The sequence below is a fragment of the Hippocampus guttulatus genome, chromosome 15 (genome assembly GCF_054856545.1).
Source record: "Hippocampus guttulatus isolate MCC_2025c chromosome 15, RoL_Hgut_1.0, whole genome shotgun sequence".
Classification (NCBI taxonomy): Eukaryota; Metazoa; Chordata; class Actinopteri; order Syngnathiformes; family Syngnathidae; genus Hippocampus; species Hippocampus guttulatus.
Genome location: NC_141275.1, coordinates 13,476,844 through 13,491,507, shown reverse-complemented (window position 1 = coordinate 13,491,507; position 14,664 = coordinate 13,476,844). Strand labels below are relative to the sequence as shown.

Below are 14,664 nucleotides of genomic sequence, written 5' to 3'. Positions count from 1 at the left end.
AGAAAATAAAAATGGCCAAAATCCAAAAACCTGAGCGATTTCTTAATGGGGCGAGCACCTGAAATATCTCCAGGACTCTACATCAGTTTGTCCCAAAGATGAGAAAAAAACAACAACAAAACAAAAAAACCACAGGTCTAGGATCGGTTCAGAATTTATTTCTTCAAGAGAAGCCAAAGCTAAATTATACATCGAGCTGTGAAAATGGCATCATGTTCATGATTGAGAAATGGAACACACAAAAATGAAGTCACCACTGACAACAAGATCCCAAAAATATAAATTAATACAACGGCATAGCACACGTGAAACCATTAGACATCGGCGGCTTACGATATTTGAAATCTTGCTTAAGTGAGGGTGTAACTTGTTCTTGTGAAAATTTACCGTAGTAAAAATTTCTTTTTGTTAACATTTCAGAACGGATCGGAAAGTAATTCAGTGAAAAGGCCCAATGTGGCAAATATATTTCAAATGCACGTGTGTGTGCGTGCGTGTGTCTGTATGTTTCTGGGCGATAATTCAAGCATGAGTACAAATTAAGATTTGTACAAAGTTGTAATAAATTCTCATGTGCACAGTGTTGAGCGACACATTTTATAAACAATTAAAAGCAATTCTCAGCATATAAAAAAAACAACAACACCGTATGGCAAACAATTCACGTTTCATCCCACAGTAGTGTTCATCAAATGCCAGCCAATAATGTCCACCAAACCTCACCGAAATTTTCAGTTTACTGCCACCTCGGAACATCTTCAAAAGTCGAGGTAACGTGAACTTTGTGTGTGAAATGAGTGTGTTGTCCGTACAAATACACCAAAATACCAAGAAGCTCCTCGCTGAAATAGAACGCAAAGTTTGCCAGAAAGTTTCTGGTCTTAACTCATTCACTCCCAAAGACGTTTTTAAACGTCTTTTCAGACTTGGTCCAGAATTGGCTGGGACTGAATGAGTTAAGAATTGAATTTCCCGCACGTTGGTGGGGATTCATTTTCTGTCTTTTGATTTGGAAGGCCAACGTGAGCCAGTGGGAGAGGTCGGGACCCCGCATCCTGTGAAAGAGCGGACAGTGGAGGTGTCAGGTTTGTTCGGGGTGATGGAAGAACGGTGGCATTCAGTCGGACGGGTGGTCGACGCCCCTCCCGCCAACCCGCTGGCGAGCCAGCCCGGTAGATACAGAGGAAGTGACCTGACACTACGACGGGTGTTTGGTTACCATCAAGTCTGGGACTCTGCAGGAAGGCAAGGATGCTCAATCGAGGGCCCAAATTTTTTTTTGTCGTAATTGTTTGATCAAGTGGCTGCCGTCACTTCAGCATAAACAAGGCGGACTCTTTTGCAATCAGTAGCTTTTAAGAATGACATATCGAAATTGTACGCACCTGAGCAAAAAACACGTTTGCAGTAAACAAGTAGAACAGCCATCTGAGCCAAAATTACAAGCAACTTTCTGGTAGCCCTGCCTGCCTCCATCTTTTATCCCGGTTAGTGCGCAAGTCTCGATGATCGAAACCGCTTCATTGAGGCAAAGCAACCAAAACTCTGTTTTTGGTAAACACGGTGCAACCCAGCCCTAACATTTTGTTGCATAAAATGACAAATTCAAGTCAAAGCTAATCCAGTTAAGTGTTCAGCGAGTTCTGTGAACCCCCACCCAAAAAAAAAAAAAAACCCCAAAAACAAAATACCCAAGAGTCCTACCTCAAAGATGTGAGGAGCTACAGCGGCTTTTCACCTTGGGGACTATGAGGATCTCGTCTCCATCACGAATGCTGTACGAGTGGAGGGCCCGGAAGCCGCACTTCAATTCCTCCGGTCCGAAGACCGCAGACATTTCCCGGTTGATGTAGAAGAGCCGGACCCCGTTGCTGGGCAGCTGAAGCAGCGCCCTCAGCTGCTTCTTGAGTTCGCCCACCGTCTGCTCCAGGCGGAGGCTGACCGCCTCCACCCTGTCGCCCCAGCGCACGTCCACCATTGTGCAGCGGGGGCTCAGGTCCACGTCGGCCAACGGCGCCAGTTGGCCGTACTTGGATACCAGCTCGTTATACCTGTGGAAATCAGACATGGCTTGACATTTTCCAAGTAGAAAAAAGCAACATCCTGGCGACTAATTAGTTTGGTTGGCTGCCGGCTTTATACATTCATGATAATTGATTTATGTGAACATGTTCGTCATATTAACCCTTTCATGCACCAATAATGATAACCCGTAACCTGATAACATGATAAGCTGTCCACTGCGGTGACCGCTGTCCCTGAAAGGGTTCATGAATCCTCACGTCAATTAGGGAAAGGTTAACTCTCTACACGCAACACTGTTTCTATTCATCTGCGCCTCCATCAGAGCAGCACCCACCCAGATCAGACTAATTCCTGATCCCTTTTGACTCAAGTGACGCAAGCATTAAGACACGTGGGAACAATTTTGATTTGTGAATTGACTGCAGATTTTGTCTCCTCGAAGGGTGAAGACAGAATCCATTGGTTTTTCCTGCGATGGATCAATTAGCTTGTTTGTTTGGTGTGAAAGGTTAAAAATGTCAACCTCGCGGCCCCTTCTTATCACTCACTGGAACACTCCAAAGTATTCTGTCTTTGCTGGTAGGTACCGTCTCCTTTCAGTCCCCTTTTCAGTCCCTCGACTTACTCCGGTGGAGACTCGCATTTCACTTTCAGTCTGGTCACTCCTCTTGCAACTAATCCTTCCTGTACGGCTCGCCGGGCTCTTTTCAAGCTACGCCTGTTTCTCAATGCCTTGCAATGTCACACAAGACATTCAAGCACTGCTGAACCCCCGATGGACAGATAAAGTCAACTTCTAAAAAAACAAAAAAACAATAATCAACAAATTTGGGGGTGTTTGGCTGAACCCACAGCCTAATGGAAATATTTCTGGCAAGTTTTTCAGTTAAAAACAAAACCGCGACACACTTTGGAGAGACTCTTGCTTTGCATTCGGCGATGACAGCGTGGTGGTTAAATTTGACTTCAGTTTCCTGAGAAATAAGCAAATGTTTTGCGTTATCTGGGCAACATGGTTGCTAAGTGGTCTAATTCATTGGCTGTGTCCCTCGCGATGGTACTGTGCTCCAGATTTAATTCCATAATTGATCCAACGGCACGAGACCGTCTGCCCGCAAATCCCACTGTCATGATCTACTGTGACAAAAAAATAAAAAATAAAAATCACCTCCATGGAGGTTTTCAAACTGACAAAGAAGTAGCGTGTATTTAAAATTCATATACTGAAGAAAAAAAAAATCTACTTGTGTATATCCGTTTTCCAATAAGAGAATTCCCAGGACAAAGAAGTCATTGAGCAGAGAGAGAGTGGAGGCATTGTCCCCTCCCCAAACCAAAGGTTAGTCCCAGCCACCCTCCTGTTCCCACTCCTAGTAAGGGACTACCCATTTGCTCACTAAATTAACCTTATTTTTTAGCGTTTTTTTTTTTTAAACTTCACATATGTAATCGCAGAGCACATCGGGCATGGGTTGCTCATTATGTTTCAACTTTCCGAGGTTGTTACGTTGCCTTCTCTGAAGCGCTAACACTTATGATGTGCTTTCCACACCTGTGCGGGCGCTCCTGCTCCGGACAGTCCTGGTAGTACCGGATGAAGACCCTCTCAGCAGCTTCCCTGTCGTTTTCGGACACCGCACCCCCATTCAGAACCAAGACATTTGGCAACCTGGGGGGGCGAAGGCAGTAATATGAAGATACGACAGTTTACAACACTGCGCGTAACGGCCCCTTTCCCGTACAGAAACTCAAGAACAAACAACTTAGAAATCCACCAAAACTTTCAATGTATCCCCAAAGACAACCCAACTTTAGAAAGAGGCATCAAGATCATCTGATCTCCCTTGAAGTCCACATTGACATGAAATATTATCAACGAGAGTCCCATCTATGGCCAGCAGATGGCAGGCTTTTAGTTTTCTTTTGGATGACATCACCGTGTACCAATGGAATGTGGAAATCGCAGACTTCTGACACAGCAAATCTACTACAAAGAGTGTCACAGAGAGAGAAAAGATGATGGCAATTATTTAAATTTAGAAGTCGAAGCCATGACATAATGTACACACATAATTTGCACGCGCACACGCTACTAAATACGACGACTACTACTAATAATAACTAATAATTTATTATCCTTGGAGTAATTTGACAAATGCGTGCAACAGACATGTCATTCACACACATGAAGAAGTGCTTGAAATTGGAAAAAAAAAATGGGTATGTCTCCTTCAGCGCAGAACCTCTGCATAAATCCAAAGGCTGGAACACACAGTGAACGAGTTCCCGGGGGTGCACCGCGTGTTTTCGGCCTTACTGTGCTAAAAGGAGGCTGCGGCGCTCTTGTGTGCTGTATGGCTGCAACAGCGGAATCCCCATCACTTTCAGTTCTTGGAGCTTGGGGAGGGAATTCAGCCTCTCGATGTCCTCCCACTTGCTCAATCCTGCGGGACAGAACAACGCGGTGATTTCGACTGACTTGTATCGGAAGAGGACCGTGAAAAATAATCCCACATAAAAATCGCAATCTGACCCGAGTTGTTGAGGTTGATGCAGCGCAAGTTGGGGAAGAGGCGCAGCAGCGCTTCCCGGGTGTCGCCCACGCACTCCACGTTGTTGTTGGCCAGCACCAGTTCGCTGAGGCTGGGGTAGATCTGTCCGAACTTGCGCACTTCCGCCCAGTCGCGCAAGTGGTTGTCGGTGATCTGCAGCAGCCGCAGGGAGGGGCAGGACGTGCGGGACCGGGACACCACGTGGTAGTCGTTCAGGCAAAGGAAGAGCTCCACCAGCCTGAGGACAAATCGGGAGCACGAATGGCAAACAGGTATTGCTTTCGGTGAATCTATGATGCGGTCACGGTCGTTGGCCTTACTCGGGCGTGTTTTGCGTGAGCGCGTGCACGGTTTCCCAGCTGACGTGCGTGTTGATGAGGACGAGCCGCCGCACCCGGGCGAACACCTCGGCCATGCGCGGCTCCAGCGTGGCGCCGCTCAGCGGGTTCATGCTCAGGTTGAGGAAGTCTAGGCGAGGGACGTTGGAAACGATGGCACAGATCTGGCAAACCCGTCATGTTATAAAAAAGAAGCATATTAAAAAAATAAAATAAGGCACTTAAAGTGAGACTGAATTGGCGAGATTAAATACAGAAATAGATTTTCAAATTTATGTTCTATTATAAATCAGGATGTATTGTATTGTATGTCACATGTTGTGATTTAAAATTTTACGTGTGTGGAAGAAAAACTAGATTAGGAAGTGTCGCTCAAAATAAGCGAAGTAGTAGCTTTGCCCACCTCGGCCCAGTCGTGGATCTCATTATAGGACAGGTCCAGCTCGACCACATGGGCACAGAAAGCGGCGATGTCGGATTTGTCGCCTGCCTTTTTGATGCCGCATTCGTTCAAAACTAGCACGCTGGGTAAGAACAGGCGACCTGCGGACAAGGAATGCCGGCAATAGGGTAAATACAACCGGCGAATCATATCGGCAAGCGCCGCTGACCTTTGGTGGGCGACCCAGGAGGCGAGGGCAACACCACGACGCCCACGCCTTGGCCGTACGGGAAGTTCTCCGTGTTGTACTTGTCGCTGATGACCTGCACAAAGGTGCGAGCCTCCTCTTCATCGTAGGACTGATCCATTGTCTTTGCCCTAAAAAAAAAAGGGTGACTCTCATTATCCATGATACCTCATTTAAGAGCGTTGTTAATGGTTCAACTTCTTTTTTTACAATTGCATGACAGCTGAGGAACAAAAGTGATGATTTTGATTTCCATTTATTTCCTCTGGGGAAAATTTCCTTTGAACATCCATTCGATCGGTGATGTAGCTCATATTACTTGAGGGGGCTTTGCGAGGGCCACCTTGTAGCAAGCAGAAGCGAGCTCACGTGGGCTCTAAAAATAGCTCATAGGCGTAATGGCGTAAGTGACAAGCAAACCGTAACATGAAGCGACACGAGCGGGCTGCGCTGATTCCGCCAGATGACCCTCCACGGCCCACTTGTCCATTTGCAGCCTCCAAGTAGGCAAAGACATTTTACGCACTTTTCCAGGAGTTTCAGGACTACTGCATAACAACTCCACAATCTTTGTTTGTGATGTAGTTTGTTTTAATTTTGGCATTAATCATCAGACAATCAGTGACAGTGCGATGACATCACTCAAACTAATTCTTTGTGTCTGTCCGGATGTGGACAGTCCCTCTCTCTAATCCACCCTGATCAGGACTATCGGTTTCAGACAAATTATCTCCTCTCGCCAGAATAGTTCTAGTTTGATGTTCCTGTTGGAAGAGTTTCTCACAGATCCACCAAACATTACCTTTGATGTGGGCAGAGCCGCTTTTCAACAGCGCGTCCGATCACATGCCCCTGCTGAGAAGAGACACGCAAAAATGAAGAAAAACAGCAGAGAATGAGAGCTGAGAATGGGAAAATACGTACAAGAGATGATCTTCAAGTTCAACTATAATATGACTCGGGGGGTTGTAATTGCATCTAAAGGCCACAAGACGGCGACCTTGCACTGAAACCACTTGCTTTAGAAGACATCTTTACATGGCATAAGAAGGCACGCTCAGTGACGGGAGTGCTTAAGTGTAAGTGTTTACATTGGTGTCCGGCGATTGGCTTGCAACCGGTTCAGGGTGTACCCCGCCTGCAGCCCGAAGACATGCCCCGCGACCCTTGTGTGTATACTGGACGACAGTTCGGTTTATGATGGACGACAGTGTAATCGCTGCGCAGCACAAGACGCACTCACCTACTCCCGTTTTTCATTTTATTTGCATACTTGAGAATGTTTTTTCATACAAATATTTACGGTAATTATGCCATCTTGGAGTTAAAAAAAGGAATTCAAACTAGTTTGCACAGCAGCCTAAGAATATATTGACAGACGGCACAAGAAGGCACGCTCAGTTACCACCGTTACTGTTACAGTATTCCTTTGTTTTATTACTGCGGCCGAGAATTGTTTTTTTACCCAAGTAATGAGTGGGAATCTGACATTTCAAAGCTAAGGAAGCGCCACATTAGAACATGTCACGGCAGATAAGGTATGCTTCAGTTACGTCTGTGGTCCCCCCCCCCCTTTATTGTTTCGTTTGTTATCCAGAAGAGCTTTTCAGACAAATATTAATTTTAAATATTCCCCATTAATACAAATAATCATTTTAATTATGACGTATCACTGGGATGTTGTAGGTTAATGAACGACGAACGCAGGCTCGACACACGTACACACCTGGGGTACGTCGACGCTGTCGTAAACCGAGGACCGCCTGTGTTTTTAACAACAAAGACAATTATTTTACAATTACATGTCTTTTCAAAGTCGCTGTTTATGCCGAAATGTAGAACGAGTTATGGCGTTTGAGAAAAAAGCCGAAATTCTTGCTCCCGTCGTCGAATACACTCGAGAAAGATCAAGGTCACGTTGAAAATGATAAATTCTGAACGGGGTTCGGACGAACTCCAATTTGAAGGGGTGATAATCCAACCCCAAGGTCTGTGCTGTGTTGATAAACATAGCAAAGAGATAGTACTCGTGGCTCATGTAATTTCTCAGGCAGTCAAACGACGGAAAGAAAATGTCTAGAGCTGTGTTACAAGTGCAGCGCTTGAAAATAACATCCCGTAGTGACATGTAGTGAAATAACTTCATCCTCAGCGTCCGACTCAACGAGGTCAATTTCTTAGCCTCGTACTATGAAAGCGACATGATTATTTTTACTGGACATTATTACTGCACTCACCGTGAACCTATCCGGAAGCCACTCGCTATGTTATGTTTGTGTTTTCTTTTCGCTGGTGGACTGTCAGTAGATGCCGGAAGTGACGTAGTTTAAATGGCTTTCAATTTGAAGGGGCTCCTCCTCGCGCAATTTTGGGAAAAAACGTAGTTATCGCATTGAAAGGGAAGTTTAGAAGCTTAAATGAGAATATATGAGAATATATACACTTGAATATGAAAACATTCAATACGTTGTTATTTTCACTGATTGCGTCTCATCCTAAAGACGCGCTCACCAGATATGTCGACGTTTGATCGGCTTCAAACTTCGCGTAATTTCGAAACAAAACAAAAAGTATGATGTTTACAGGCGATTATATAGATACATATATGAAATAAAAAAAACAATTTTAAATAATCGAAGACGGTGTTTTATTTTTATTGGCTGAGTTTCACTGTAAACCTACGTTGAAAATTATGTCATTTAATGGCGAATCACCTTCTCGCGTAAAATCGAAATAAAACAAAAAAATTGTACTTTGCAAACACTGCCGATAATAATAATTTGAAAACATTGTTTTCATGAAATGCAAATAGAGTTTTTATTTATTTATAGGCGGCGCGTCAGGGTAAACCGCGCCTACTTTGTCTGACGGAAATGACGAAATTTAAACAGTTTTAATCTCGCATGGCTCTTGCACAACTTCATAACAAAACAGAGGTCGTTCTTGCGCAAATACAATACAATGTACATAATATATATTTCAATCAAAATTTTGTCAAATTATTATTTAAGATATATTTAATAAACTGCATTTACCCTCACAGTTTTCTCAGCCCTGAAAGGGTGATATGAAAGACACGTTTTTTTTCCAGACATTGTACATATATTTTTCTTCTCTTTTGTTATGTTCATTCTCTATTGTGCTTGTATGTTGCTTTGCTGTTGTTTATCTCTCTGGCAGTGTCAATCAAAATTAAATATTTCCCCATAATCTTTTACCAAATGTTGTGGGCAGGGAAATCTTGAGTTAAAGGGCCTGCATGCATACTTGGTAAGGCTCATTTAACTGACGTGCACAGGGACGGTTCGCAATGGGCTAATCCTTATGCTGTTATGTCACGGTATATTGATTGTATTTAGTGACAACGATACACAATCAATAACATTTAAGAATCAACCTGACCAGTTGTCTAACCCAAATTGTCTCAATCCAAATTTGTGTGTGGGTCCAGAGAGAAAATTAATCCAGGTGAAATTGGAAGAAAAGAGGGCTGGGGAGGGTGGGTGTCCAAGCAAGTGCTCGCCTAATCCAGAATTATCTTGTGAGTCAGTCGTGACAGGACACAGAATAATCTGTCGCAAACTAAACAAGCAGAGGAACACGGCCTGTTACATCGTAGGAGACCAACTAAAAAACTTTTTGTTCCCGTTCCTCAACCTGTATTTGGACCAGAGGTGGCAAACATGGCACTTATGAGGTCAGGCTGGCTTTGGAGACAGAGTGAGTACAGTGGGTGTCGATGTCAACCGAACAAGCGTTACTTATTACTGGAGTGATCGAGCGCGTTTCCTTCTGTCTAGCGTCTGTGCTGAAGCGCTGGAAGTTGAACTGGTGTGACCTCTGGGTGGACGGCAGTCTTTGCTTCTACAAAAGCGACAGCCGGCGAGAGCTGGAGCACCGCGTCAACCTCAAACTCACATGCATAGATGTTCGCTGCGGCGTGGAATGCCGAGGTAGAGCATTATCATATCCTCATCCTTCATGGCAGCATGATGCTAAAAATGTTTTGGGGCGGGTTGTTTACTCACAGGGGTGACGCCTCCTGAGACGAACCCCAAGGAGAACGTCATTGTCGTGCAATTCAAGAACAGCTCGGCGTTGAACCTGTGCGCCAACAGCGAGGACGAGTCCATGTAGGTGTCGCAGAGTTCTCCGCAGAGCCCGTTTCACCTCTGTTGAACCAAAGCAGCAGCACCTACCAAAACACAAGCAAACTCACTCTTCCTGTTCCTGCCACAGTGGAGTACAACGATTAGTGTCCCATTAGACTGACGGATGTGGTGGCTCTGCAATGTTAGATCAACAAAATTGTCATTGAACAGGACAGCAAGAAGCTCCAAATATGAGGAAGAATGAAAACAGTCCAATTCGAAGTCGCCATCGGGGTCCATTATGTGTTCCTGTTTCTGTTCCTTTCTTTCAGTGCATGGAAACTGACCATGCTGGAGACCAGGAGGAACCCGGTAAGATCCATGTCCTATGGTTCTTTTTTTTTGGTGGGGCACATAAAAAAATCCTGAGACTGCATTTTCCCACCCGCAGGCGTTTATTTACGATCCCAACGACGATTCCTATCAGGCCATACCACTCAACCACTATCACACAATCTATGTGACGTCTGGAGCAGGATCAGGTACAGTCTCCTCTGTTGAATGAGTTCAGTCAGAATTTAAGAGATTGCCAATTAACACGATTATCATCGCCGTTTCCTCCTCAGGCACCCACCAGGTGATTGTTCAGAGGGATCCTTTCGACGGGGTGTTTGATCACCTGGCCATGGGACTACTGGCAGGGATGGCGGCGGGAGCGGCCATGCGATCTTTCCTTTGGGCACCCGTGTTTTTCTGCTGAGATTTAATGCTGCACCATCACCTGCTCTTTTGGTTGTTGTGCACTTAGGCTTGATCACACGTAGTCGCTGCCGCTGTGTGACTTTGTTTTTCTGGCTTGCGTTTAAAGTACAAAACATGAACCGCATGGACTAAAGTGCCAGTTTTTTATTTATTTATTAATTATGTTCAAAGTCCCAGCCCACCATCAGTTGTTTTTGCAATGTTATAAGGACCACAAAGAGCAGTGACCTCCGCCAAGGCTAACCTGATGAAAAAAAAAATACAGTAGTCTTTTTAACTCATTCCGCTGATAATAGTTTCATCGAATGACATAACATTGTGTGGAGATATCTGTCATACGAGGCTAAATGCAGTGTTTTAAAATGTGTTTTGGGTGTCATCCTGGCATAACTGAAGCCTTCGTACAGTGGTCATGTGAACAGCGGAGCTTGTGGTGGGCTAAAACTTTTGCATAGTACATCTTCATAACATAAGGATTAAAACTGTCGTCTGCTCACTTCTGTTTCCTATGCCAAAATCCACTTCAAAAAGGTAACAATAAGAATGGGAGAGGACACTAGGTATCAGTGTTGGCCCGGTGCCGACCTGATATCAAGGCATAAGGTATCGCTGGAGGCTGTCGATACTAGCCACCGATACTTCAGGCATAAAAAAAAAAAAAAATCTGACATTCAACAAGTCTTCCTTGGTAGTAGTTAGTGCGGTAATTCGCCACATTGGTGAATCAGGTGTCAGAAAGGTCTTTGTTCATATTTGTTTTTGTGATTCTGCTAAATGAAATTTTACATATCAAAAGAACTAAAAGTATCGGAACTCTGTATCATTGAGTGAATACTTGTACTTTTATCGGCCTGAAAAAAGGCTGTGGTATTGAACATCCCAAGTCACAACGAGTCACATCGCGCTCAGCAATTCCCTATTTAGCAAGTGCAAACTTAATGATTGTATGGTTTCCAGAGGATTACTGATTGTCTCTTGTGATTGTCTTCAGAAAAGCAATTGCTACTCCTCTTTGCGCGAGATGCCATTCTGTCCATTGACTTTGCCGCCGTCTAACTTTCCCTCTGCTCGAAGCCTGCGGATCAGGTCGTGGGGACCCTTTCCCATGAGGGCTGACGGATGTCGGTAGGAGCCCCCCAGGCGGTCCCACAGCGTGAAGTACTGGCCGTAGTTGTAGTCGAAGAACAGGTGGTGGTCGGTGTGATGCGCCGAGCCATTGATGAGACCCGTCATGGCACTGGGGACGCGGTAGTCGCCGTCGTGGATGGAGATGGTCCAGATGTTGACAAAAACATAGAGGACCAAGTACAGCACCTTGTGGAGCGGGAAGAGGAACGGGTAGATGTGGTAGGGGAGCCCCTGCATGAAGCCGTCAACTGGGTGGAAGGCGTGGCTGGCGAATGGCGTGGGGATCTTCCACACGTGATGTGGCTTGTGAAAGAGCTGTGCTCAAGGCAAGGCAGCAAAACGGTTGTGTGTCAGGATTTCCAAAGTTCCGTGAAAAGTGGCGGATTCACACAAAATATCTGACACGTTTCGCTAATTTATGGCTGGCCTGGTTTAAAACACAAACAGCTCACATGGGTGCGAACTAATTCATACATCGTCGCAAACATTAGCATTACCCCCCTCAATTTTGGCATTCGTTAAAATATTTAATCACTTAAGATGAACAGTTGAAGACACGTTCTTGATCGGGTGCACATTTGCTAACGGCTGCCTATCTATGGAGCTTCCACTTTGAGGAAAATGAACTGCGCCCCCAGCTGGTGAAATACATACATTATGCTTCCATTACAAACACTGTGATGCCAATCCCTTGCAACACTGCAACATTTCCGAGCATCAAACTTGGCACTATTATTAATCAAAACTGGTAAGTGGGAGCGGCTGAAATTATCCTCACCTTATAAATCAGCTTATGATGTAAGAAGCGATGAATCCAGTAAATGCACATGTCAGTGAAAAGCAGGAAAGAGATCATACTCAGGAAGACCCCAGTCCACCCTGCACGGGCACAAGAGCTGTCAGTGCCGATGGACATAAAGAGATTGAACCCGGAGGGCAAAATATGAACGTACCCAAAGGAGAGTCGTGGACATTGTCGTACACTTTGCTGTATCCTCGAACTTCGGCGAAGAACAAGGCGACGGTGGGGATGCTGATCCATGGCAGAGAGGTCAGTGCGTATTTGATCTCCCTGCGAACCTGATTCTGGGGGAGGAAATTGTTCATTTCCGTTTTAAGTTAAATGTGAAACGTCTATAAAGCGAGCAGCACTTCATCATCACCGTAGACAGTGCAGAATCAGAAATGGACCTCCGTGGGTGTCCATTTCTGTCCATAAAAGTCAATCATTTGACACCAGCAACTACGGAGGGTACAAAAGCAGAACCTGAGCGCTACTCACTGAACTGTTTGTGCCTGAATAAGGAAGGTTTGGGCATGTTCCCAAGCGCTATATTATCCCACTGACAAACCATTATATTCAGAGAATTCCAGTCTAGAATTACCTAAGCCTAATATTTTACTCCAAGGTAACTGGCTGTACAAAAAATGTCAACTACCATCTTCGTGACAAACTGTTCCAAAAGGGTTTGAACCTTATCCAGGGTCTTCAAGTATAGCTACCAGCCAATCACATAATAATAATAATAATAATGATAATATCAAATCAGATAAAAAACAAGTTAGGATGTAAATACCTCCAAGAAGTGGGGATGTTTCATGAGGTTATGGTCAAAGATGAAGTAGTAGCTGAGGGCCCCCAGGCCCAAATAGAGGACCACCGCCCCGAGGTTGGTCACCACCAGCAGGCTCAGGATCTGCCGCAGGGCGCCGTCCTCTGCCCACGAGGCTGGGTACACGTACGGCGTGAAGAAGTAGTGGTCGGCTACGTTTAACACGAGATCCATGGCTGAGCCTGTATTTACAAATGTTTATGAACGGTAAAAGTACAGTGCATGTTTAAATGCAGTGGTGGGTATCTAGTATTAACTCCAACTATTAAACTGGTGTTCTATATAACTGACAGTAAACACGTTACACGTGCACAAGTATGAGAAGCGCTCGAATTAATAATTTAGTGACATTAAATATTAGTTATTCCATGAATACACTGTACCTGGCGTGTGTTTCCCAACTCAGGACAGGAATAACATTCAAGGTACAGCGCTGTGCTTTAACCAGATAGTAACCAATCACTGAGGAGTGTTTCATGACGTCTTCGACGGGTTATCCAATGAACGCGCAGCATTTGGTCACATCAGCTCTGTTGTCTTCCGCCATTGGACAATTGAGCGATCTGCTCATTGCACAAGGCTTCCGCAATGCCTTCGATGGAATATGAGTTTAAACGCCCCACAAAATGTTATGGCATAAAGTCACCATAATCGCTTCACTTCGACACTGCTTTAGAGAGTACAAGAACAAGATCCTGGTGTTCATTTCACTGTCAAAAGCGCGGTTAAAAACGGGATATCGTCCACAAACAAGGCTCTAAACACGGAGCGCCGTCCACAAACAGCAGTTTGAGCTTGACCTCGTTTAAAATCTGAACATCTCCCACGGTAAATCATTAATTCCTCCATGGGGACATGTGTTTACGTCTTCTACTCAATTCGGCGTTATTGCACGTCTCGGAGTGGTTTCATTGTGAATTTATGGCATTTGCTCAATAGTATTCTCTCACACTATTTAAAAAAAACTATATCAAACAAGGATCCAGTAGATGTCGCCATTGCTCCATGTAGAAACATTGCTCAAGCAATAAAACAAATACAGTACAGTACAGGAGTCAGGTGACCATTGGGTCAAGCCATTAAACCCGGATGTCATCAGGATGATGTCATCACAAAGCCTATTAGCCATATGACTATGATTTAGAGCAATATCCCCTTTTCTGGGTGTCATCATGGCTAAACATGACTGTGGGCTAGAGTCATTTTGCCCTGCCGATATCATTGCCACAAATCATCGTAGTCATACGACCATGTACTAGAGCCGCAACTGCCAGGATCTTAACCAAAACTTAAATTAAGTGGGGACTATTAGCAGTGTGCCAGCGAACCAACCAAATGGAGAGGAAAATGGATTCCACGGACAATTACTCCCTAAAGCAAAATGTGCAACTCCTACAGTATCAGACTGAGAAGTTTCGACAGCTGTGGACTAAGGGGACTGAGTGTTTTGAAGAGCTCAAGCATTTCTACAACCAGCTCAATGAAGAGTGGCAAACCCAGTGGCTGAATAGGGAGGAGACCGTAGC

The 14,664-nt window shown here is 44.7% G+C and overlaps 3 protein-coding genes across 8 annotated transcripts; 1 reads left to right on the top strand and 2 right to left on the bottom strand.

Moving 5' to 3' along the window:
* Window positions 1-138: 138 nt before the first annotated feature.
* On the bottom strand, window positions 139-7,858 carry LOC147193997 (tubulin-specific chaperone cofactor E-like protein). 5 transcript variants are annotated; one of them, XM_086131720.1, is made up of 10 exons: window positions 7,782-7,858; window positions 6,347-6,399; window positions 5,527-5,675; window positions 5,319-5,458; window positions 4,898-5,079; window positions 4,559-4,815; window positions 4,343-4,469; window positions 3,578-3,694; window positions 1,705-2,051; window positions 139-1,055 (listed from the first exon to the last, which is right to left on the bottom strand). In XM_086131720.1, the coding sequence occupies exons 3-9, from the start codon at window positions 5,663-5,665 to the stop codon at window positions 1,706-1,708; spliced, it is 1,308 nt and encodes a 435-aa protein (XP_085987846.1). In that variant the 5' UTR covers window positions 5,666-5,675; window positions 6,347-6,399; window positions 7,782-7,858; the 3' UTR covers window positions 139-1,055; window position 1,705. The 5 variants fall into 5 exon arrangements, with proteins under 5 accessions (XP_085987846.1, XP_085987844.1, XP_085987845.1 ...); XM_086131718.1 differs by having other exon boundaries at window positions 139-1,235; window positions 1,739-2,051; XM_086131719.1 differs by having other exon boundaries at window positions 1,739-2,051.
* A 1,232-nt stretch (window positions 7,859-9,090) lies between these two features.
* plekhb1 (pleckstrin homology domain containing B1) lies at window positions 9,091-10,893 on the top strand. 2 transcript variants are annotated; one of them, XM_086131855.1, is made up of 6 exons: window positions 9,091-9,264; window positions 9,345-9,497; window positions 9,575-9,677; window positions 9,968-10,007; window positions 10,087-10,177; window positions 10,262-10,893. In XM_086131855.1, exons 1-6 carry the CDS (start codon window positions 9,228-9,230, stop codon window positions 10,393-10,395), a joined length of 558 nt encoding a protein of 185 aa, XP_085987981.1. In that variant the 5' UTR covers window positions 9,091-9,227; the 3' UTR covers window positions 10,396-10,893. The 2 variants fall into 2 exon arrangements, with proteins under 2 accessions (XP_085987981.1, XP_085987980.1); XM_086131854.1 differs by lacking the exon at window positions 9,091-9,264 and having other exon boundaries at window positions 9,284-9,497.
* Window positions 10,527-13,584, bottom strand: sc5d (sterol-C5-desaturase). The gene is made up of 5 exons (XM_086131853.1): window positions 13,522-13,584; window positions 13,103-13,320; window positions 12,479-12,611; window positions 12,304-12,404; window positions 10,527-11,840 (listed from the first exon to the last, which is right to left on the bottom strand). Exons 2-5 carry the CDS (start codon window positions 13,310-13,312, stop codon window positions 11,400-11,402), a joined length of 885 nt encoding a protein of 294 aa, XP_085987979.1. The 5' UTR covers window positions 13,313-13,320; window positions 13,522-13,584; the 3' UTR covers window positions 10,527-11,399.
* Between the last annotated feature and the right edge of the window lie 1,080 nt (window positions 13,585-14,664).

What these genes read in the sequence shown, in the direction of transcription:
- LOC147193997 (XM_086131718.1), bottom strand. Translation starts at nt 5,665, where the DNA reads ATGGATCAGTCCTACGATGAAGAGGAGGCTCGCACCTTTGTGCAGGTC. An exon ending in CTCACGCAAAACACGCCCGA is followed by an intron (nt 4,816 to 4,897) that starts GTAAGGCCAACG and finishes ATTTGTCCTCAG; the next exon opens with GCTGGTGGAGCTCTTCCTTT. An exon ending in GAGCAGGAGCGCCCGCACAG is followed by an intron (nt 2,052 to 3,577) that starts GTGTGGAAAGCA and finishes TGATTTCCACAG; the next exon opens with GTATAACGAGCTGGTATCCA.
- plekhb1 (XM_086131854.1), top strand. Translation starts at nt 9,284, where the DNA reads ATGTCAACCGAACAAGCGTTACTTATTACTGGAGTGATCGAGCGCGTT. An exon ending in CTGCGGCGTGGAATGCCGAG is followed by an intron (nt 9,498 to 9,574) that starts GTAGAGCATTAT and finishes GTTTACTCACAG; the next exon opens with GGGTGACGCCTCCTGAGACG. An exon ending in TGGAGACCAGGAGGAACCCG is followed by an intron (nt 10,008 to 10,086) that starts GTAAGATCCATG and finishes TCCCACCCGCAG; the next exon opens with GCGTTTATTTACGATCCCAA.
- sc5d (XM_086131853.1), bottom strand. Translation starts at nt 13,312, where the DNA reads ATGGATCTCGTGTTAAACGTAGCCGACCACTACTTCTTCACGCCGTAC. An exon ending in AACATCCCCACTTCTTGGAG is followed by an intron (nt 12,612 to 13,102) that starts GTATTTACATCC and finishes TTCCTCCCCCAG; the next exon opens with AATCAGGTTCGCAGGGAGAT. An exon ending in TGTCCACGACTCTCCTTTGG is followed by an intron (nt 12,405 to 12,478) that starts GTACGTTCATAT and finishes GTGCCCGTGCAG; the next exon opens with GGTGGACTGGGGTCTTCCTG.